At 38.8% G+C, this 21,587-nt stretch overlaps 3 protein-coding genes across 4 annotated transcripts; all 3 read left to right on the forward strand.

The window, feature by feature from the left end:
• The first annotated feature begins 2,095 nt into the window (after positions 1-2,095).
• Positions 2,096-8,866, forward strand: ubox5 (U-box domain containing 5). Its single transcript, XM_046034579.1, has 7 exons — positions 2,096-2,241; positions 4,143-4,206; positions 4,960-5,061; positions 5,639-6,387; positions 6,515-7,143; positions 7,246-7,431; positions 8,354-8,866. The coding sequence occupies exons 2-7, from the start codon at positions 4,153-4,155 to the stop codon at positions 8,572-8,574; spliced, it is 1,941 nt and encodes a 646-aa protein (XP_045890535.1). The 5' UTR covers positions 2,096-2,241; positions 4,143-4,152; the 3' UTR covers positions 8,575-8,866.
• Positions 8,867-9,010: 144 nt separating this feature from the next.
• LOC123960074 (arginine vasopressin) lies at positions 9,011-14,246 on the forward strand. 2 transcript variants are annotated; one of them, XM_046034581.1, is made up of 4 exons: positions 9,011-9,693; positions 10,049-12,427; positions 13,263-13,467; positions 13,583-14,246. In XM_046034581.1, exons 2-4 carry the CDS (start codon positions 12,308-12,310, stop codon positions 13,717-13,719), a joined length of 462 nt encoding a protein of 153 aa, XP_045890537.1. In that variant the 5' UTR covers positions 9,011-9,693; positions 10,049-12,307; the 3' UTR covers positions 13,720-14,246. The 2 variants fall into 2 exon arrangements, with proteins under 2 accessions (XP_045890537.1, XP_045890538.1); XM_046034582.1 differs by having other exon boundaries at positions 12,247-12,427.
• A 2,131-nt stretch (positions 14,247-16,377) lies between these two features.
• On the forward strand, positions 16,378-18,438 carry LOC123960075 (C-C motif chemokine 25-like). The gene is made up of 3 exons (XM_046034583.1): positions 16,378-16,519; positions 17,255-17,372; positions 17,615-18,438. Exons 1-3 carry the CDS (start codon positions 16,456-16,458, stop codon positions 17,727-17,729), a joined length of 297 nt encoding a protein of 98 aa, XP_045890539.1. The 5' UTR covers positions 16,378-16,455; the 3' UTR covers positions 17,730-18,438.
• Positions 18,439-21,587: the final 3,149 nt, after the last annotated feature.

Here is a 21,587-nt window from a genome sequence, read left to right on the forward strand (position 1 = left end):
AACAGTATCTCGGACCTGCCTGGTGTGTTCCTTGTTCTTCATGATGCTCTCTGCGCTTTAAACGGACCTCTGAGACTATCACAGAGCAGGTGCATTTATACGGAGACTTGATTTCACACAGGTGGATTCTATTTATCATCATTAGTCATTTAGGTCAACATTGGATCATTCAGAGATCCTCACTGAACTTCTGGAGAGAGTTTGCTGCACTGAAAGTAAAGGGGCTGAATAATTTTGCACGCCCAATTTTTCAGTTTTTTATTTGTTAAAAAAGTTTGAAACATCCAATAAATTTTGTTCCACTTCATAATTGTGTCCCACTTGTTGATGATTCTTCACAAAAAATTACAGTTTTATATCTTTATGTTTGAAGCCTGAAATGTGGCAAAAGGTCGAAAAGTTCAAGGGGGCCAAATACTTTCGCAAGGCACTGTATCCTTCATCCCAGTGGTTGCTAACCTTGCTAACCTTGGGCTCAGGACCCCCCCTTAAGAAAAAAAGACAAGGGTCATGAAATGATTGATGACTGATGACCAATGACAAGATGAAAGAAAAAAAATGTTATTTGTGCTAGAAAAAAGTAGGTTTATTTTTTCAGACTTTGGTCCATTCACTGCTTTTCTCCTCCTTTTAACAAAAATGTCTTGTTGATTGCTGCTCCTCCACACCTCTAAAAAGTATTAAGCAAAAAGGACTAGTACTGTAATATTTGGTTGACGTGGCCAGTGGTGGAAGAGGTATTCAGATCTTGTAAACATTCCTTTTTACTCCTGACACTCCTCTTCACCCACTCCACTCTGCCTGCAGTCTCTTCTTCACCTCTCCCCATTACTTTGAACAGGTGACCCCAAGTATTTAAACTCATCCACCTTTGCCACCTCTTCTTCTCGCATCAACTCAATCCTGCTGTGCTTCCTCTCATTCATGCACATGTATTCAATTTTGTTCCAACTGACTTTCATTCCTCTTCTCTCCAGTGCACACCTCCACCTCTCCAGGCTTTCCTCAACCTGCTCCTTACGCTCACTACAGATCACAATGTTATCCGTGAACATCATAGTCCACGGAGACTCCGGCCTGATCTCGTCTGTCAACCTGCCCATCACCACTGCAAACAAGAAACAGCCGGTCCTTGATGTAATCCCACCTCGAACCCATTGGTCACTCCTTCCGCACACCCCACTGTTGTCACACTGCCTTATATTTATCATGCACCACTCTCTCTGCAACTCCCCAAATCCTCATAAAATACCACCCCTCCTCTCTCTGCACCTGTTATTTAATTATTAGTACTGATACATTAACGTCATGGATTATTTTCTCATGCATATTATTTTACAGGTTGCTTGTATTTTTTGTATGTAAAATCTTAATCACAACAAAGAACTACAGCTGTCACATAAATATAGTGGAGTAAAAACTAGCCAACAATATTTCCCTCTGAAACGTAGTGAAGTGTAAAGTAGCATAAAATCGAAGTGCTCAAGTATAAGTACCTCAAAACTGTACTTACTGTAAGTACAGTAGGCCTACTTGATTTAAAGTACATTCACCATGGACCTGGCTGTGTAAAAATCCATAAACATAATATAACCTGTGAGGAGGGGTTGCAAATAGACATTGCATTGTTTTTTTTAGATTTTGGGAATCATTGTTCGTAATATAATGGGTACTGTTCTTCAAGGCAGACACCGTAGAATTAAGATACACAGGAATTAAGGAAAGGTGTAATAGTGAGGAAATATACCTCAAGCCAAAGAAAACCGGTGTTCTTCGCTGTGAACAGCATGCATCCTATTAACGTGTCCTTGAAATGTTGCAAGCTGCAGGATGGGCAACCCTGATAACTTTCACGTGGAGGAGGAGATACATCTCTGAAAAGGACAAGATAGACAAAATGCATTTATGTCTAAAACGCAGTTAAGGATGGTCAAGTGAAACCTATTGAATGTTAAAATGGCTTGCCATAGACATTCAAGCTGTGCTGAGGTAATGAACACATAAATATCAGCTGACACGCAGCTAACTATAATTTAAACATAGTCTTTAATCTACTCAACACCTGTTGCGCCCCCATGGAAACTGGTTAATTTCGCAATTAAAAATGTGAAGCATGTCTCGTCTCGGCTTCCCTAGTTGTGCCAAACTAGCTTGTGGCTAGTAGCGATTAGCTACCTTCCACAGCCAACCAGTTGGTCAGAGGAGCGTCAAGACAGCGAAGTTTGTCAACGACCAAGTAAAGTAAGCTGTGTCTGCTTTAGTTTAGTTCTAAGCTAATGTTAACATTGTCAGTCTGGGCTTAGCATTGGCAGTGTTAGCCAACATCACATTGCTAATCCGTTTAGCGTATTTGTTTACGGTTGTAGACCGCGGTGAAGTTAGCTTTAAGTTGGGTATTCATTAGACGTTCACAGGGGTTTGCTGTGTTGTAATGACATTAAAATGCTACCTTCTTGTTGACTTGCCCATATTAGATTTCAGTGCTTCTTGTATTTTATATGAATGCAGATTCTTCAATAAAACTATTAACATAAGAAGGACTGAAATCTAATATGAAGAAGTGTGTCTCATTTGTCCAGTGTAGTACTACAATTTGGCATTGGTTTGAAGTCCCTGGTTCGCATGACATGGAAGCTACTAGGAAAAAAAGCATATTTTTCCATATAAAATGTAATATAAAACACAAGAAGCACTCAAATCTAATATGAAGAGGTGTGTGTCATTTCTCCAGTATAGTACTATAATCCGCATTGGTTTGAAGTCCCTTGGTCACTTGACATGGAAGCTATTGAAAATAAATGCAAATGTTTCCATAAAATATTAATATAGAATACAAGCAGCACTTGAATCTAATATGAAAGGTGAGCCTCATGTTTCCAGTTTAGTACTACAATTCAGCATTGGTTTTAAGTCCCTTGGTCACATGACATAGAAGCTATTGAAAGAAAATGCTATTTTTCCGTAAAGATATTAATATAAACTTAAACTGCAATTATTTATGTAAAATAAAATAACCACGCGTAGGCAATCAAAATAGGTGTGCTACATGAGGGTAATGTATTCTAATTATTTTATCATAATTTTCAGTGGTAGGGGCAATTCAGCAAGAAGGGATTGAAAATAACATTGGGGAGGGTTGTCATTACAACAGTAATTTATTGATGATCACCAAGCAAAACCTCTGTGGTAAAGAGCAAGTGATTTTAGTGAGTGTTAGTCGAATATCCAACTTAAAACTAACTTCACCGCGATCATCTGTGGCTAGCTAGGAGTGATATGTACACATAATCTTTGGAAGATGATACCGATGTAACTTAATGTTTTTATCTGTGACCAACTTAATGTGTGTGGCTCAGAGCCTTCAACATTAGGGCCTAGAATATCTTTGCATACGCACATCACTCATTTTCTTTGATGCTAAATTGTAACGTTGTAGTTTCCAGTAGCTGGATATTAACGTTAACAGGGCCTGCAACTAAACGTAATATTATTTTTCATTATCTTCCAGTTATTTTCTCGATTAATATCATCATCATCATAATATCATCAACAGACAAATGTTCATCCAAGGTCTCAGAGTAAGGTGGTGTAACATTATTCGGGTTGTTGTTATGTGTGACCTTACCAACAGTTCAAAACCTATAACGTTTCACTTTTCATTGCTATATGACAAAGGACTGCAACAAATCCTCACATTTGAAAAGCTGAAAGTAATGTTAAACATTACAGCTTGAAAGATTAAGCAATTAATAGACTAATTTAAGCAGTATCCTTAGTGGCAGCCACAGAACAGAGCTGTGTGCTTCATGGAAAATGTGTTTTCTGTGTGGAATTAACTAACTGGCCAGACATCAAACATAAGTGAATGCCGCTAGCTCCTTATTTATCATTATACTGCTTAACACAATAACACTGTATGAGTTGCCCTCCTTGAACTCGCTGTTTTTTTTGAGAGGCGAATCAATTCAATTTAACAAAAGTGTGGTTAAACTGTAATAATGTGGGACATTGTGGTGGGCCAGTGCGAGTCAGTGATGAGCGGTTTTATTCACTGATGGCCTCATTTTGCCTTGACCTGTAAGCGGTGTACAAGTGATGCAAGGCAATATGTATAGCTCTAAAATCAATTTGTGTCTTTGCAGGTTGGAGAATATGGTTGTGAATCTCTGTCTGCCACACTTTTGTACAACAGTTCATTGCAACAAGGTGTGACACATTTCATGGACATATCATGTAACTTTTTATTTAACATGTTCAATGCTTTCCTGTTAGTTCTAATTATAATGGACCTAGCAATAATTAGGATATAAAACAACAACAACATTTCTACACTCCAGTAGTGTCTTATGAAAGCATCATTCACCTTATTTTTTCCTTTTTAAGAAGTTAAAGAAAGGGCTCAATATGGGTTGTGACGAACGGGAAGAATCAATGTACATAGAGATGAAATTACAAAAGATGGAGGTGGAGGACAAATAAAATAAAGAAGCAGACTCGTGTGTGGGAGACTGAATCACAACTGACCTTGTTATGTTCTTTTTATAAGTATTTTGTAATCCGATCATGGCTGGGTTGGTTTTCTCCACACTCCTTCACTCCTATATTGTCACCTCTCCTTCCACGTCCAGTTTTCTGTAGCATATCTAAATATTGTTTAGTCAGACTTGAATGTGCTGCTCTGAGCCCAATGAGACAAGCACCTGAAACTAAAATGTTTTCCAGAATTGGTCATATTTATTGGTGAAGTAATAATAGTATTCCTTAAAATGAACACTCAACGTCTTTGTGGTAAACCAATTTAAATTGATTTATCACACTAGAAAAATCTGTTAACCATTGTAATGACTTTTTTACTAGCATTTGAGAGTAATAATGCTGTAGCTACTCTCTTTTTGTGTTTAATTTCAAGCTTTTACTAAAGATTTTAAAATACCTGTCTAATTTATTTTTCAACTGCAGCTGTGTGCAGATGGCTATGATGTCACAAACCTTGTGTCAGCTGACCCCGCTCTCCGGAGGCGGGGCTTCAAGCTGGAGTACTTCCTACGTCCACCTGTACAGGTAGCTTTACCAGTAGCCTCAGATATGAAAAGGTCTGACCTGTGACAGTCTAATCTCAAAGAGTACCTCCTCCTGTTGCTTTGAATAATTAACTTTTTTTTTAAAAAGTAATTTGGGGAAAATGTGCATGTCATTTACCCAGATTAAAATAAGCCATTATATATTAAGGAAGAGTAGCTTACATTTCTCTTGCAGTATGGATTTGGTTTTAACTATTTAGAACTACAGCTGTCACATAAATATAATTCGTTATCTTTTCCACCGTGAGGCTGTTGTGTGTCTAAAGCAAATTCTCACCAAAATGTAAAGCTCTTTGTAACTGATGCCAAGCAAAGTTCCTAAATCTTTTCTTCCTTTTCACTATCTCATATTGTCAGAAACATGAATGGCATTGCGGTCTTGAAAATATTTTTATATATATTTCTATATTATATTCAAGTTACAAGCATAATACCCATACTATATTTTTTTATATTTGCAAACTCATGAAAGTGGATATTTATGTGGCAACATTAGTAATATATTTGTCCCTATAATTAATAAATGAATTTCCATTTATGCCCTCCATTCCTCTCAGGTGACGTTGAAGTTTGGCTTCCAGGTGGAGCTTTGCAGGGTGGATGTGGAGCTGTGGTCCTGGGGTATGGACCGAGGACAGGCCTGCAAGAGACTGGAGATCAGCACCAGCGCTGATCGGCCACCCTCACAGAATTGTGGTCTAGGCCACAAACGGGTTCACCAAATGGAACAGATGCAGGTAAAGGACCACAATGAACAGAGCAGAGAAAAACAACAAGAGCGTAACAGTAAATCTTGTAATGGCCGCCAGTGGAGTCTTCAGGCCCAGCAGTGGGGTGAACAGGCTCTAGATGAGCCTCCACGAAGGGACTGTGTGTTCAAGTGTCAGTCAAACACTGAACCCGGTAATCCTGAACCAGAGTTTAAACTGGTGGGTCGTTGCGAACTTAAGGAGGAAACCCAAGTCTGTTTCACACGTTCAAACTTTAATCCCCGGCCCCCGCTCCTCTCCCCACTTCCTCCGCAACCTGCGAACTGTCGGCAAGAGGAGCTCTGGAGCCGGGGTCTGCTCTCGTTAGGCGCTGTGACACAACTACGTGTGACTCTGCCATTTGGCGGTGCAGCGTCTGCTCTGGGGCTCAAGGCTTTGGCCGTGTGGGGACAACCTGCTCGCTGCTGCCCAGCAGAAGAAGTGGAGAGGATTAAAAGAGTCCATGAGGCCAGTGAAAGACGGCTGCAACGGCCTGCATTTTTTGCCCCTTCTGTAAGCCTGACAGATCCACCACTGCAAGCAGCCACATCTCCAAGGTAAGTGTTAATATAAAGCAGTCTTTAAAAATCTGTTCAATACCCTGATAGTTGTAAATAAAATAGACCTTTATAATAATAAAAGACAGACATGTTGATGATTGTCTGGCTTTTTGTCGGTCTCCAGCAATCTTTCCATCCCAGAAGAGTTCCTTGACCCGATAACCCAGGAGGTAATGATGCTTCCCATGCTGCTGCCCAGTGGGGTGTCAGTCGACAAGACCACACTGGAGGAGTACCAGAAGAGGGAAGCCACTTGGGGTCGACCCCTTAATGACCCCTTCACTGGCGTCCCGTTTACTTCGAAGTCCCAACCTCTTCCTAACCCCCAACTGAAATGCCGCATTGACCACTTCCTTCTGCAGAAAGGGATAATAAAGAGGGATGGTATGTTGGGGAGACAAGGGGAGGGTGAGAATCCACAGGCCTCAAGACTTGTTTCCTCCAAGGTAGATGGGCAGTCCCAGGACTCTGCATGTCTCAGTAAAACCTCAATAAACAACACTGTTATTCAGTCTGAGGCTGGCAACAGAAACAGAGAAAGGACTACACAAATAGAAGACACTGGTTTAGGACATTCATCAGATAATGGGACTCGCATATCTCACTCCCAGCCTCCAACTGAGGATAATAAATCACAGTTAGAGAGAAGAAAGAAACGAGATCTCAGTGGAATTTCCGAAGAATCAACACAAGAGTTGACAGCTGAGAAGCAACTACCTCTAACAAAAAGACCAAGAAATGATGCGGTTCCAGGTGAGTATATGTTCTGTGAGATCCTAAAACATATTTACCATTATATTCCCGCTGACTTGGCTGCTTGTCCGTGTCCGTGTTTGCTATTTCACCGTACTTTAGTCCCCGGCTGCAGCTCTCATGAGCAGCGTTTGTCTGCCAGCCTGGATGAGGCCCTCTTCTCCGCCCTGCAGGGCCGACCCTCCTTCACCTCCAACTTGTCCCAGCAGAGATGGGTTGTCCCTGACTCTGAATCACTGAACACCTTGCAGCACCGTCAGACTGCAGGCCCTCCAAGCATGCCAACAGGTAGGATTTAGAAAAGTCCACTTTGAAAGACATACAGCAGAAATACCTCACCCAAAAGTCAAAAGATACTGTCCTCTGTAAATGTGAATGGTCACTTTTTAAAAGGGTTGTGTCTTGCTCCTTTGTAAGAGGTGGCAACTGTCGTCAATGTAGTTACATGGCAGTGAAAGCAATGGATTCAAATGTTGACCCAGCAAAAAGGAAGTTAAAATCTGTCTTATTTAAATTACTTCTGCAGCTGAATTCAATTCTGTGCTGTTCCAGGCATTCATATGTTCACTAAAAAATGGCTAAAAACACTGCCTCCATTTCAGACCACATGCACAACTCTTTTGAGCTTGTGTGTGTGACCACCTTCACCCTGCTTGCAAAAACACCCTCACATTTATAGGAATGAGGCAACTCCAACTTGAAATTGATGGTTCGATTGCTCAAAATGGATTTCTTGTATTTCGAGCCTCACGGGTAATCTAAAGCAACATGGTCTCACCAGCGCCCACTAACATTGGTAAGGAGAACCATGCTGTCACTCAGAGGCGAGCCTGAGGCTGCACTTCTTAAAAAAACAAAATGGAGTATACGGTTCGTCAGGCTTCAAAAAGATCCCTTTTGCTTATCGCTGTTAATTTTTTTTTAATTGTTGATTTTTCATTTTCTCATAAACGTGAGTGAAAAAACACTGTAGACTACTGTAGAGTGGCATTTTGGGTTGCAGGAAATTAGAAAGACAGAGCATCTCATTGGTTAAGAGAAAGTGAGGTAAACCAAAGACTTCATTTATAGCATCTAACAAAATAACTCCTGAAATGCAATGAAAACGCACATTTAAGTATTAGAATGTGTCAAATGTTTCTGAAATGTTTAATGTTAAATAAATATAAATCCATTGACTGTTTAATTATCCCTCACATTTGCTTGCCAGGTGAGAAGACATGCTCTGCATGCTCCTGTTCGGTCTCTGCTTACTCGAAATCTGCGTCGTCCATCTACCGTCTAACCTGCGGCCACTTGCTCTGCCATTCCTGCCTTCGGAGGGAATCGCAACCACTGCACTCTGTCACTATGGCAACATCCAATCACATCTTGTGTGCCACCTGCCAAAGCCCTACCCCACGCAGTGACATCATACGTGTGCATCACTGACAAATGCTGTAAAAGGCAAACCTGTGAGTTCAAAGCCTGTGAATACTCGAGGAGGACTGTTGGTGATGAAGGTGAAGACGGGACTGTACACCAGATGTGGAATTTCAGTGTTGTGGCCATGTTGAACTGAAAGTGTGGAAAGAACATTTATAGCTGAAAGTAACAGATCCTAGATTGTTTAATTGGTTTGACTCTACCTCCATCCTCCTCTTTGATAAACGTGTCATAATGTATGTCTGATGGTTGTTGGATTATATAAACTGCTGAGCAGATAAATTCTTTCTAAACAATCCCCAAATTTGTCCTAATAACTGTTTTCATCGCATCATTCGTGCCTCATTTCTTATTTGTATTTTGTAATATTTTTGTATTATTTCAGTCATTACAAGTATTTCGAGTCAAGCAGTGAATTATATTTCTTAGACTTTTCTTGGATCTCAGATGTTACAAGAACAGATCACGGAGGCCTCTGTTTCTAAATGTCCACCACTGTAGGAAGGACGTCACTGAAAGCAAAGACCTTAACAAAAAAATCTTGTGAAATAGCAGGGGGGAAGAAATTGAATGAAAGATGAGTTCTCTTCTCTTCCACCCCCCCCCCTCACCCTACCTGTCTTGGCTTGAAGTTTTAGCCTTGGTTCTGCAGCCTTTGTCCAGACCCTGGATGTGAAGATGTGTTGAAGACGCACAAAAAGAAAAGGTTGGGGGACACTAGTACTGAGAGCAAAGGGGCCAGAAGAATTAAAGTGGAAATTGAGTCAACCCAAGGCTGTGTGGTCATTGTGAAGAAAGAGACATGCTCAGCATACCTATCTTTTCTTCATCACTTCATTCGCTACTTTACATTCCTTAAACCCTTGAATAGGTTTTATTGTTATTGTTTTTTATTAAACGATCATATTATTGAGTGTTAGAAAGCACAGCTGCAGACATGAAATAAAAACAGGTCTAAGGAGTGCAGTTCAACATCACATGTACATTGTTATGACTGCAAAGTATTGAGTTGCTCCACTGTTTTTCAGAGAAAACAATCGCACAGAGCCATGGACACATACAAATTCTTCTCAAGACGCATCTCCCTGTTTTAAGTACAGAAAAAGCAAGGCTCAGTCTACACAGGTAAGTGTTTATCAGTTAGTGTTAAAAAGCTGAGTTGGTATAATTCAGTCAAGTTTCTGTTATACCACTGTCTGCCTCTATCTCGCACTAGATTCTGTATCTAGTTTGATTTGTATCACTTATACTGGTTTTCCTGGTGCTGTGTTAAGAAACATTTTCCAAACATACTTTTTCTATCAGAGGCTACGGTTGAGTTCGGATAGTTGTTTTTGTGTTTGTTTTGTTTTTTGCTTGAAAAGGTTATTAACAGCAAAATGACCCAGAAGTATCTAAGTGTCAGCCGTGGTAAGTACCGGTCAAATTCTCTAAATGCTAAATAAAGGTGTTTCTGTGCTTCCTGTCTTATTTCCTTTAGCATAGGTTACACAGGACCGTCGTTTACAAAAGGAAAGGAGATGATTCTTTGCGGCAGCGAAGCACCATTGTAGTTTCACCACAGCAGTCTGACACAGATGTAGAAAGAACAGAGCACCCATTTTATGCATGAGCCACGAACCAAAATTTATGGAGAACCTTGCACGATTGGCTGAGTTCCAAATCTATAAACTATAGATTTCTTCCCTTTCAAATCCAGTTTGGAGGAATCTTTAGGAACACTTTTAAATTTAAAGTTAACAATATCATCATAACAAAATACTATATACATAAATGTTGTATGCTCTAAGAAATACATTTTTGTCTGCTTAACAAATGTATAGAAAAATGTCAAATGTATACATGCCAGGAAACTATATACTTACGTCTGATTATAATTTACTCCAGCCCTTTGCTCAGTTTCTTATTTTTATTTAATTAATAATTTAATTTCTCTACTTTCTCCACCATGAAAACATCCTTTTACAGTTATATTTTTCAACATTTCCACCCTGTTTGTTTATCAACAATATTTTTTTTTTCTCTTCCTATGAGAAATTGATGGTTAAATGTACACCTATAAATACATTGAAAACATCCTTTCTTGGGTGGTTTGATTCTGCTTTGGACAGGAAAGCGTACTTTTATTGGACAGCACTGAGTTTGTTACTGTACTTATCTCCAATGTGTTATAAATCATGTTTTTGCACTAAAGTGTAGTAGAAGTGCATTCGCATTCTCTTAGCATCGCGATTGCCTTTTCCTAAGTCCTCCTTCACATCCTTATGTGATCTGATGACGTTTTCCATCGAGGTCAAGGAACAGTGTACAGAAAAAGACATATGCGACTGCAGCCTACAAGTCCTTCACAGTGTCCTTGCACACCTATTCATTTCTACCTTTTATGAGTTCCATGAGCAACCCTGAGCCATGAGCAGGATATGCCATTGCATGCACAAAAGGGTTAAACAGACTGAAGTCAAGAAAAAACAGTATTTATCGGGCTTCGCAATCACAAACAGCTTTATTTATATGTTGGTTTCCCTGACAACATTAAGCTTAACCAAGGTCATGATCCTGTATCCGCTCTGTAGGCCTAAGAGCAAAGGCTGGAATCAGCTGTACTGCATGTGAAATGGAGACATCAGCTTCACTGTTTATGTATATAAGTGCTCGATATAGTTCTGAAATTATACTAAATCAGACAATGTTGGAGGGATTGACTTTGTACACTCCCTCGTTACAGCTTTAGGTTGCACTGTAAAAAGAGGAGGCTTATTTTTCGGCTTTGTACATGCCAGGAATGTAAATCCACCCTCAAACTTAATTGTTATTTCATCACATGTATCAGGAGATGTTTCTATTTGACAAGACATCAGTTTTATTTATTATTTAGGATAGGCTACAGTAATGAAAAAACACCACATTTTGTATTTATTGAAGGATGAAGCTTGAATGCTGTGATACTAATTATAGATCTCCTTGACACCTTCACCTGCTGCCTGATGTTCATTTGCCATTTGTTTATTTGGTAATTGGCACCAAAACAGCTAATGGGTGATGTACAACCCTAAGCATGCAACAAGACACAGAATGGAATAATGAGCTTGAGATACATATGTTTATTTAAAATGCTAATTTTGTTATGCTCATTAATAGTTTTAAATCACATCAGGAGGATAATTTGTGCGACCTCGAGGTGGTCATGATGCCAGCACAGTTTCCTGCATGCGACAAAAGTAAAAAAAAATGTCTGTCCTGCAGTGATGAACAGGGATTAGTTTGACAGCTGAATTGTGCATGATCACCATACAATGTTCTTAATCAGTGCGTTTATTGCAGTAAATCTGATTAGTTGTCCAGAAATCTAATTGTTCATGTTATGCCATTTTTAGCGTGTGCCCTGTTGCCATCCACCGCGGAAGCTGAAATTATTCAAAAAAGTTATTCCAAATAAGAGTGGCGTAGTCTTGAATACAGAAAAGGCATCTTCAGCTGTCATTGCTGTTTTCTTGCTTAGATTTGTTAGATGGCACACATCCGATGCAGAGCCATATCTGCTGCGACCTCTCGCGCGTACGCATGCCGGTGGCCTTCGGGCGCGCGTGCGTGCATGCATGTGGGGAGCAGATCGGTACAACACTGACGTCAGACACGAGTGTCAAGCGCTTTCTCAGATCATGTCCATCTGCTTATAAGTGAGGAATCGACCGGGACCCCAGTCAGACAACCACACGGCGCTCATCCAACACCAGCAGCGATGCCTCACTCTTTGTCCCCACTGTGCGTCCTGGGACTCCTCGCCCTCTCCTCCGCCTGTTACATCCAGAACTGCCCCCGAGGAGGGAAAAGAGCGCTGCCGGAGACTGGGATCAGACAGGTGAGGGCCATTATCCTTTCTGCCATCTTTTGGAAAATCATCTTAGACTTTCTAGTTTTTTATTCAGTTGGAAGTCTTGGATGGGAAATTTCCTAAGAACTTATCTAGTGAAATGATTAATATTTCAATGTACAAATTTAGAGATATTTTTAGTGTAACATATGTAATGTACAATCATTTTTATGAGATCAAATGTAGTATTATTGGTTAAGTGGTTTGGGTTCAAATTGGAACAACACAGATTTTTTTATTTACTAAAAAATTGAACAAAACATGGTAAGGACCATAATAAAAATCAATCATGACAGCAGTAACACATCAGAGTAGAAAAACAATGTAAAGTTGTATAAGGTATGTAAAGATTTTTCCAGAAGATAGCAGCAAATAGACGACTTTTAGAGGAACATATTGACTTTTTAAAAGTACTGTGTAGCCTATATATGATAAAAATGTGTATTGTAGCTTATAAGGGAAAGGAAAACGGTCTGTGTGATGTATTTCAAGGGGGTTTATATTCTTTTTATTCTCATTATTTCTGGTGTAGAGGCAAGTTAAAAAAACACATTATAAATATACAGAAATCATGAAACCATTTGTCATCCAGAATTTAAGAATCAGCTTTTTAACTAATTGCATGCCTGTGTTGTTTGAATATGAGGGGGAAGAGTGAAAGTATCCTCTGAACAATTAAAAAAGTGCTCTGTTGGAATAAACTTTACTGCAATATACATTAGAAAACATACTGAGTAAGAGTATAACACTGGTCAATTCCAAAATATAAGTAAAAATGTTTTAAATATGATTTAATGTTTAAATTTATCCAATTTTCTTCCAGTGCATGTCTTGTGGCCCCGGAGACAGGGGCCACTGCTTTGGCCCCAGTATCTGCTGCGGGGAGGGCCTCGGCTGCCTGCTGGGCTCCCCAGAAACAGCTCACTGTGTGGAGGAGAACTACCTGCTCACCCCCTGCCAGTCAGGAGGGAGACCCTGTGGATCTGAGGGCGGACGCTGCGCTGCTTCAGGGCTCTGCTGTAACTCAGGTGCAGTCTGGTTTGGTTGTTTATGTTTGTCGTGTTTAGACACATTAATTAGTGTGGTATGAAGTGATCTATGGGCACAGTTTGGATAAAGTTATATTAATTTCCTCCCCCTCAGAGAACTGCGCGGTGGACTCTGACTGCCTGTGGGAGACAGAGGCCTCAGATACGTCTGACGGCTCTACAAGGAGCTCGCCTGCAGAGCTGCTGCTGCGCCTGCTGCATGTGGCCACCAGAGGACAGACTGAGTACTGATATTGTTTCCTGTGGAGGTTCTCTGCTTCTCAGGACCTGGAGGTGCAGAATGAAGATCATTTGTGTTCAACTATAAGCCTTGAGATTTGAACCCTCAGCCAATAAAATTCCATGTCAAACATTTTTCTCTCTTAACCCCTACTGCTCTGATATTTCTGTATCTATGAAGACGATCTATGGTCCCAGATCAATCTTTAACTTTGGTAATTGGCTATTTTTCTCCAGATCCTGGGGGATGGGAATCAAGACAATAGGTATGAAAACAGTATATTTCATGTTTGTGCCTGCCTTAGAAATGTATATACTAATGCACATACTGTAAACAAAATGTTATTCTATGAGGGGATCTAACCTCAGAGCCTTATTTCAAACAAGTGAGTTAGAGCAGAAAACACTGTAAATAAGTTAGAGATTGCCACCGATGTCCATGTGAAACAGCTGAAGGACAATGCTAGAGCAGTTACTTCTTGTGTAGTAGAAATATTGTATATTTAAAAAACAATACAGAATGTATCACTGCCAAAACACCTTCTGCTGTGTGTTCTCGTTATTCCCAGACTCAAAGACTCAAAAAAATAAAAACCTTTAGCAGGTTAGTCACTGATAAAACATCTGTCTACATGTGTGTGCATGTGTGTGTGTGTATGAAGGCAAGTGAATGAGGAGAGTATTGTTACCCAACACAGGTGACTAGTTCAAAGAATTCATCCATAATTATTTTTAGTTCAATCAATCTGTCATCTCATATTTGCACACATTTTTTTTTATTATTATTTTTTTTATTAAAATTAATGTTAAGACTAATGTGAGGATCAACAAGTGACAAAAAAGTGACTGGACTTTTTAAAAGAAGATTCAGTGTTTTAATGAGTAATTTAGCACACACATCAGTTGTTGCACCAATAACATACATTGACAGCTTTGAGGTGAAAACTGTGCAGCACCTTTCATTCATCTCCTTCAGGCACACAACTTTCTCTGTTGTGTACCAACATGTCAACAATTTGGGTAGATTAAAGGAAGTGAATTCTAATTGCCATAGAGGTTTATGTGTGATAACTGAAGGCTGATACTCATGCCAGGACTTTATATGCTGACAGTTTCTCTGTAATGTGTTCCAGCTGGAACAGGATGTAGGACCTCCCAGATTGTGACAGTTACCTGTTTTGGCAGATTTAGTAGCTGTTTGGCAAAAAAAAATAACGTAATCTATCAGAAATTTGTTGTACATCGGTTTCATCTGGTGTTAGCTTTCACTTCCAAATCTTTTCATTTCACACTGTACATTGATTTGTTTCTGGCCCAAATTGGCCCCTGGCCAGTGTTGCATCAGTGATGCAAATTGTAAATGAATGACATGTTTTCATATGGCTCATCAAGTCAAAATTTTAATTTGTCCAATATTTTGGGGTAATGACCAAATACATGCCAATTTAATGAAATTTTTATCAGTCTCAGATGGTGGGAACCGCAACTTTGTGTTTAGCATTTTGCTCAAATGCAAGCAGTCAAGTATTTTTTTGTAGTGCAGCCAATGGATTCAAACAAGCTCACATTGGCTTGTTTTCAATGTGATCCAGATTTAATTCACAAACAAAAAAGAAAAACATGTCGAAGAGTTTCAAACCTCCTCAGACAGGAGGAAAACAAAATAAGTCTTGTGATTTTGTGATTTAAAAGTTTTATCAGGTATTTAGTGTTGCATTGTCAAAAATAAAGAGCAAAGCAAACATAAAGACTGTTTTCATTTGTTGGTTTTAACTGTCACGACAAGTTTCAAATAAATGTTCATGACGTTGATCTTTTATGTGTGCTTCCAGAAAAATTCCCCTGGGGGAGCAGTGATTTCTCTCCCCAATAATTATATTGTATGGTTTGCATGCTCGCACGTTAAGTTGCACAACATGCGACAGACGTTTGCAAGCCACGCCTAAGCGCACAATGAATGTGAAATGTCTGTGCCACTGAGCTGCAGCTTCTGCAGCGTTACATCAACATAATGTCTTGTTGTCAGATCCATATTTTTATCAACATGGATTCATTTATGTCAATTAAGCCTTTATCAACACCTGCAAGAACTAGAAGAATATGTTGCCAAATCTCAAATTTTATTTGCCCTTATTGGTTAATTATTTTTGAAGGTCTTCCTTCCACCGATTCAGGTCCTCAAACTCAGGTCCTTGCTTGATCATTACCCAATTATTGTCATTAATTTATTATTTTTAACATCAAAACATTATTACAGAGCCTTGCGCTAATACCAACTTGTCTCAAGACCTTAAGGATAAAAGTTGCTTTACTTAAGCTGACATTTGACCTTAACAAAGTTTCTAAATTAATCTTAGTTGTTTAAATGTGATCTACTCAATGCTGTCTTTTGTGAATCTTGGTGGGGAATTTTCCAAGCTTTCATTCAGTTTCCATCAATCAACAAGATCCTGTCAAAAGAGTGATTATTAAACCTGTCAGCGCCTGTCTGAGTGGAGCATTCCTGTACCACACACTCATCCAGTAGCAGTAGCAAGTTTGAACAAAGAGTCTGGTAAAAGTGAAAGTAACATTTTGTTTTCATAAACACTTTTCACTAATCATGGGTTAATAACTTTGTCATGGACGGTTCAAGCACATGTCCACACACTTGACTGTTTGTGAATGGGTGGGTTCACTGGTGTGTGCTCAGTGCCAGTATTTATACAGCAAGGACAGATTTTTTATCCCCTCATTTGCTCTGCCATCATGGATCTGAAAGTTGCATCTGTGATTGTCTGTCTGTGTGCTTTGTGCATCACCTCTACTGAAGGTAAGGACCCCACTACCATTCCAAATTCCTTGTGTTAAAACCAAGAAAATGCTTATTGAATCAGTTTTTATCTCAGGATGAGTTACACACATGCTCTTAAATAAGTATACATTCAGAGTTAATTTTCTCTGTATGGTGCAAACATAAATAATTGTTAAGTTGCATATTTTGTTTTCATATTAAATTACTAACTTATAAAGAGCATGTGCTGTAGGAAAAGCAGAGCGTAATGTTGTAGTTATACAGCTGTTAATTGACTTCATCCCGCTGCTTTTTAGTATTACAACTTAAAATAAGAGGGATAAAATTAAACCTGTTCCATCATGTGAACTTTTAACTGGTACAATCAATTTAACTGGCAGTATGCTGTCATCCTGCAGTCACCCTTCTGTAATAAAAAAGCTTCAGTCTTGTTCAGTGTTATGGGATTCAGCATTTTTCTTCATTTTATCTGTTAATTATCTTTGAAGCCATTTCTAGACCAAATAGTATATTCTCCAGAGACAAAATTAAGCCACAGTTAATTTTGTGCAACCTAATTGGTAATAAGAGGAACATTTTCCAATCTCCAAAAGCTTTTTGGAGATTTGAGTTGACTGGATGGCACTGAGTGCCCACAGACTTAATTCATCATACTGTATGGAATTTAAGAATACAATTTCTTTGTCAATTACCATATTCTGTTATTCCATGTTTTTTCTTTCTAACATTTTATAATGGATCTTAATCAAACAGCTGGCATCCCAAAATGCTGCGTGACAACAAACCGGGATATCTCTTCAAATATGCTGATGAAGGTTTATAAATGGAAAGTGCAGAACGGCACTGGTGCCTGTGACATCGACGCACTGGTGTAAGTAGGGAAGGTCAACAATGGGCCAAATGATAATGAGTTATCAGATGCTTCATTTATCTTCTGTATACTGTCTAAACTCGCAATGAACCAAAAGGATCAGTGCAGCAAATGCAGGCACAGTCTACACATTAGATTTAATTATTTTCACTGTAACATATGGTAACATCTAAAGCATATAAGTTACATGTTTGCTTTTATCTAAAACTGAAACATAATTTCCTTTCCTTGTGGATCCACAGGCTGTATATGAAGAAGATGCTAAAACCCATATGTGCTGATCCCAAGCTGAAGGAACAGCTGTTTAAAATTAGGAGTCAGATGATGCACCACAGAAAGCAGAGAAGATTTTACTGAGCTGTGGAATGAAACGTTACATGAAACGTGTCTGCATCGATTTTTGTCCAGTTGGTGTTTCAAGAGCTAGTATCATACATAAGCCCTCATGGTTGTTTCTTTTTTTATTGATTATGCAAAATATCCACATTAACTTGTGAAAACCAGTTACTTGCTACTACACTTATACACAGGTGGAAAGCAACTAAGCATATTGACTCAGTTGCTGTACTATATAATTTGGAAGTGCGGAGTATTTTCATTTTATACGACTAAACCCCACCCCCCTCAACATTGTGCTTTTTACTCCACCACATTTATGTAACAGCTACCTTTCAGATTGAGATTGTACATACAAAACATATCAATTATAAAAGCTGATGCATTGTTATGGATGAAGCTACCCAACACCACAACAGCACATGAAGCAGTTAAAATTAGCTCCACCATGACTGTCTCCAACATTAAAGTACGGCTTACATGTTAATGCATCGATAATAATGATCCAATAATAAGATAAGATAGTACTCACAGGGGCAATTCTGCACCAAGAGTATTTTTACTTTTAATACAAGTATATTTTGTTGCTAATACTTATATTTTGACATTGTGTTATAGCTACTTTTACTTAAGTAAATTGTATGAATACTTCTTCTTCCACTGCTTTTACATAATCATTGTAAAAATAAATCTCTGTGAAATGTGATGTGTATGTTATTTCTATGTGTGCCTCCAGCTGTGGTAGTGGTGATGATTGTCTAGCAATAGTCAAACTATCAACACATTTTTGAGTATAATGCTCTTTGCAAATGATGTTCAGTAATTTCAGAAAGATACAGGTCAGAAAATGTAGACATCAAGGACTTGCCTGAGTGTCGGTTGTTTTCTTCTTCTCACTGATGAACTTATTTGGATCAGTCATATGGGCAAACAATGGGCATCAGAGGACATGCATAAATAACATGTTAATACTGAATTTAATTTGTATTTGGTAATAGGTTTCCACATCTACTAACTTACTTGTGCAAGTGCTAGGTGACAAATGAGAGCAACATACTCCAGAGCACTCAAAGACTACAGATTAATCTATAAATATTTTAACTTAACCATGGAAATGTAACTCCAGATCTTTATACCTTATGAACTTCCCTTGTTCGGTCTTGTCCTCTGATGATCAAAACCCTGACCCCAGTCCCTCCTCTTTCATGAGTAATCCCACAGAGAAAAGCTGGTAAAAATGGCAAAGATTGTAAAATTGTCTGGAAAGTTTCACTGAGCCAAAAATGGAGACAAAGGGGTAAAATCTTTTATACTTTGATATCTTTAAATTTGTTCGTTTTTCTCTATATTTTGTGTGTTTTAGTCTAGTTTAAGTTCTGACATTTCAGCCTTTTAAAGTTGTACAGACATTTTACTCAAAATTAGATTTTAGGATCATTACTTTTACTTCAATAAAGTAACATAAAAGGATACAGGATGCTTGCCTATTAAATACTCAACTCTGTGACAATGGATTCTTTAATACTACAAGATATTGTAGTAAGTAAGATAAGTGTTTGTTTTTTCATCAATTAAATAATAGTGTTCATGGAACCCATTTTATTTTTTTCCACTTTCTCTTGATTGTGCCTTTATTATAACGGATGTCCAGTATTGTGACACAATGAAAATCAGCTGAGCTGAGCAGCTATGAAATGCTGATACTGCTTTAAATGTGCTGCAGCATGTATCAGTCGATGCAGAAAAGTGAAAAAATTAATCCCTCTCAATTCAACCTGATTTGTGCACAAATATAAGCAAAAGGATCTCAAAATGGCTTCTGGACTGGCAGCTTACTCAGTGTGCAATACATTCAAAACTTGGCACTCTAAGACAGCATCTGATGCTGCTGTAGTATTCTGCAGTCTTCCAGGTTTCCTTCATGAACTATAGTACACCCATTATGTTGTAATTTTTGGATTTAGGAGACATCTAATCAAAATCCAAAAGTGGCGATGTGAAAGTCTGTTTTGTTTTTTGTTTTTTAATTTATGATGACATGAAACATTAACTCAAGGTGAACAGTACATCCTCAGGCTGTTATGATTGTGAATAAATAATCCTTTCTCAGCAGCAGAAAATCACCTCCAGCAAATTACAGTCATCTGCTTTTTGAGTCACTCAGGCTCATAAATAACCACTAATACTTTGTGTCTGCTCGAGTGAGAGCAGGTTTCTACAGCGCCGGTAGTCAAACACTTTTTACTGCGATTTCGACTTGTTACACCATTTAGAGCCAAGAGCTCTTATCTTTTACCAAAAAGTTTAATTTCTTTTTCCAACTCCATGACACCAGTAACAGTGTAAGAAAGAGTAATGAGAAAACAAAAGAGATGGTTTCAGATGGGGCCACAGCCCAAGCTGCCCTAACACACACTAAAACATGACAAAGCTGTGCGTTGTTGAACTCCTGCCTACAGCTTGATCTGTTATCATAATTCTCCAGGCACTGATTCATCATCTCTGATACATTCATCAACTGTCAATACAAGTTTGGCTGTGGCTCATCTCGCCTCAAAAAGGCAATATGTTGAGAAATGGATGAGAAAGGGATTAGTTTTGTTGAAAAAAACAAATTGATTTAGATAGATAGATAGATAGATGCCTTTATTCATCCCCACAGGGAAATTCAAATGTCCATCAGCATATAATGTGTGTTGTCAACCAACAAGCATTCTCACCACAATACACTCATAAAAACACAAATGGTAACAGTTCATGATAAAACATTAAAAAATAAATAAATAAAAGTCCTACAAGCTCCTATCATTAATCGTACATGAATCGTGCACTTCAAACAGATCCATTATGCAGTCTTATGGCAGCCGGCACAAATGACCTCCTGAACCTCTCAGTCCTGCAACTCATAGAGAGAAATCGGTCACTGCGGCTGCTTTGCTGAGCAACCACAGTGTCGTGCAGTGGGTAGCTCCTGTTGCTAAGGATGGATTTCATCATGCTCCTCATCCTTTCCTCCACCAAATCTCCCACAGATTTATAGCTTATATAGTTTATAACTTAAAGGAGTTGTGAAAAACAAGGAGAAAAAATGATAGCCCTAAGAAAGTGAGTGTTATGCAGAGTAAAGGGGGATCCCAAAAAATCTATGGAGGGATTATTTGGTCAGAACTAAAACTAAAAGTCTAAAACTAAAAGTCGAAATCGAAAACTAAAAGTCAAAATCGGAAACTAAAAGTCGAAATCAAAAACTAAAAGTCGAAGTCGAAAATTAATTTGGTATTTAGGATTGGGCATTTAGTCATTTAGCCATTTGGGATTGGGCATTTGGTATTTAGGATAGGTCATTTTGTATTTGGGATCGGGCATTTGGTATTCAGGATAGGTCATTTTGTATTTAGGATTGGGCATTTAGTCATTTAGGCATTTGGGATTGGGCATTTGGTATTTAGGATAGGGCATTTGGTATTCAGGATAGGTCATTTTGTATTTAGGATTGGGCATTTAGTCATTTAGCCATTTGGAGATTGGGGATTGAGGATTGAGTCGTGTATGCAAATGAGGAGGCGTGACCCAAAGGCTGCAGGGAGGGTTTGGAACGGCTGAGGTGCAGAGGCACTTTATAGACTGCAGGGGGAGCACTGACTGCCAACACTGTCATGAAAGCAAGCAGAGGAAGTGAGCAGGGCTGGAGGGAGGACTATCATTTATAATACCATAACTAAAATTGTACAGCATTTCTGTCCATGTGGCCTCACACACAAAGTCAACAGTGAAAGGAATGCTATCCATCTGACGAGAAAGCAGCGGACAGTACAGCAGGTAAGATATGATAATATTAGCAAGTTAGCTATATTAGGCTAACTGTTGCTGACATGCATG

This window comes from Micropterus dolomieu, linkage group LG21 (assembly GCF_021292245.1).
Source record: "Micropterus dolomieu isolate WLL.071019.BEF.003 ecotype Adirondacks linkage group LG21, ASM2129224v1, whole genome shotgun sequence".
Classification (NCBI taxonomy): Eukaryota; Metazoa; Chordata; class Actinopteri; order Centrarchiformes; family Centrarchidae; genus Micropterus; species Micropterus dolomieu.

Coding starts and splice junctions, on each gene's coding strand:
- ubox5 (XM_046034579.1), top strand. CDS start 4,153: ATGGTTGTGAATCTCTGTCTGCCACACTTTTGTACAACAGTTCATTGC. Junction 5,062..5,638: donor TCCTACGTCCACCTGTACAG/GTAGCTTTACCA, acceptor CATTCCTCTCAG/GTGACGTTGAAGTTTGGCTT. Junction 6,388..6,514: donor CAAGCAGCCACATCTCCAAG/GTAAGTGTTAAT, acceptor GTCGGTCTCCAG/CAATCTTTCCATCCCAGAAG.
- LOC123960074 (XM_046034581.1), top strand. CDS start 12,308: ATGCCTCACTCTTTGTCCCCACTGTGCGTCCTGGGACTCCTCGCCCTC. Junction 12,428..13,262: donor CGGAGACTGGGATCAGACAG/GTGAGGGCCATT, acceptor ATTTTCTTCCAG/TGCATGTCTTGTGGCCCCGG. Junction 13,468..13,582: donor AGGGCTCTGCTGTAACTCAG/GTGCAGTCTGGT, acceptor CCTCCCCCTCAG/AGAACTGCGCGGTGGACTCT.
- LOC123960075 (XM_046034583.1), top strand. CDS start 16,456: ATGGATCTGAAAGTTGCATCTGTGATTGTCTGTCTGTGTGCTTTGTGC. Junction 16,520..17,254: donor GTGCATCACCTCTACTGAAG/GTAAGGACCCCA, acceptor TTAATCAAACAG/CTGGCATCCCAAAATGCTGC. Junction 17,373..17,614: donor TGTGACATCGACGCACTGGT/GTAAGTAGGGAA, acceptor GTGGATCCACAG/GCTGTATATGAAGAAGATGC.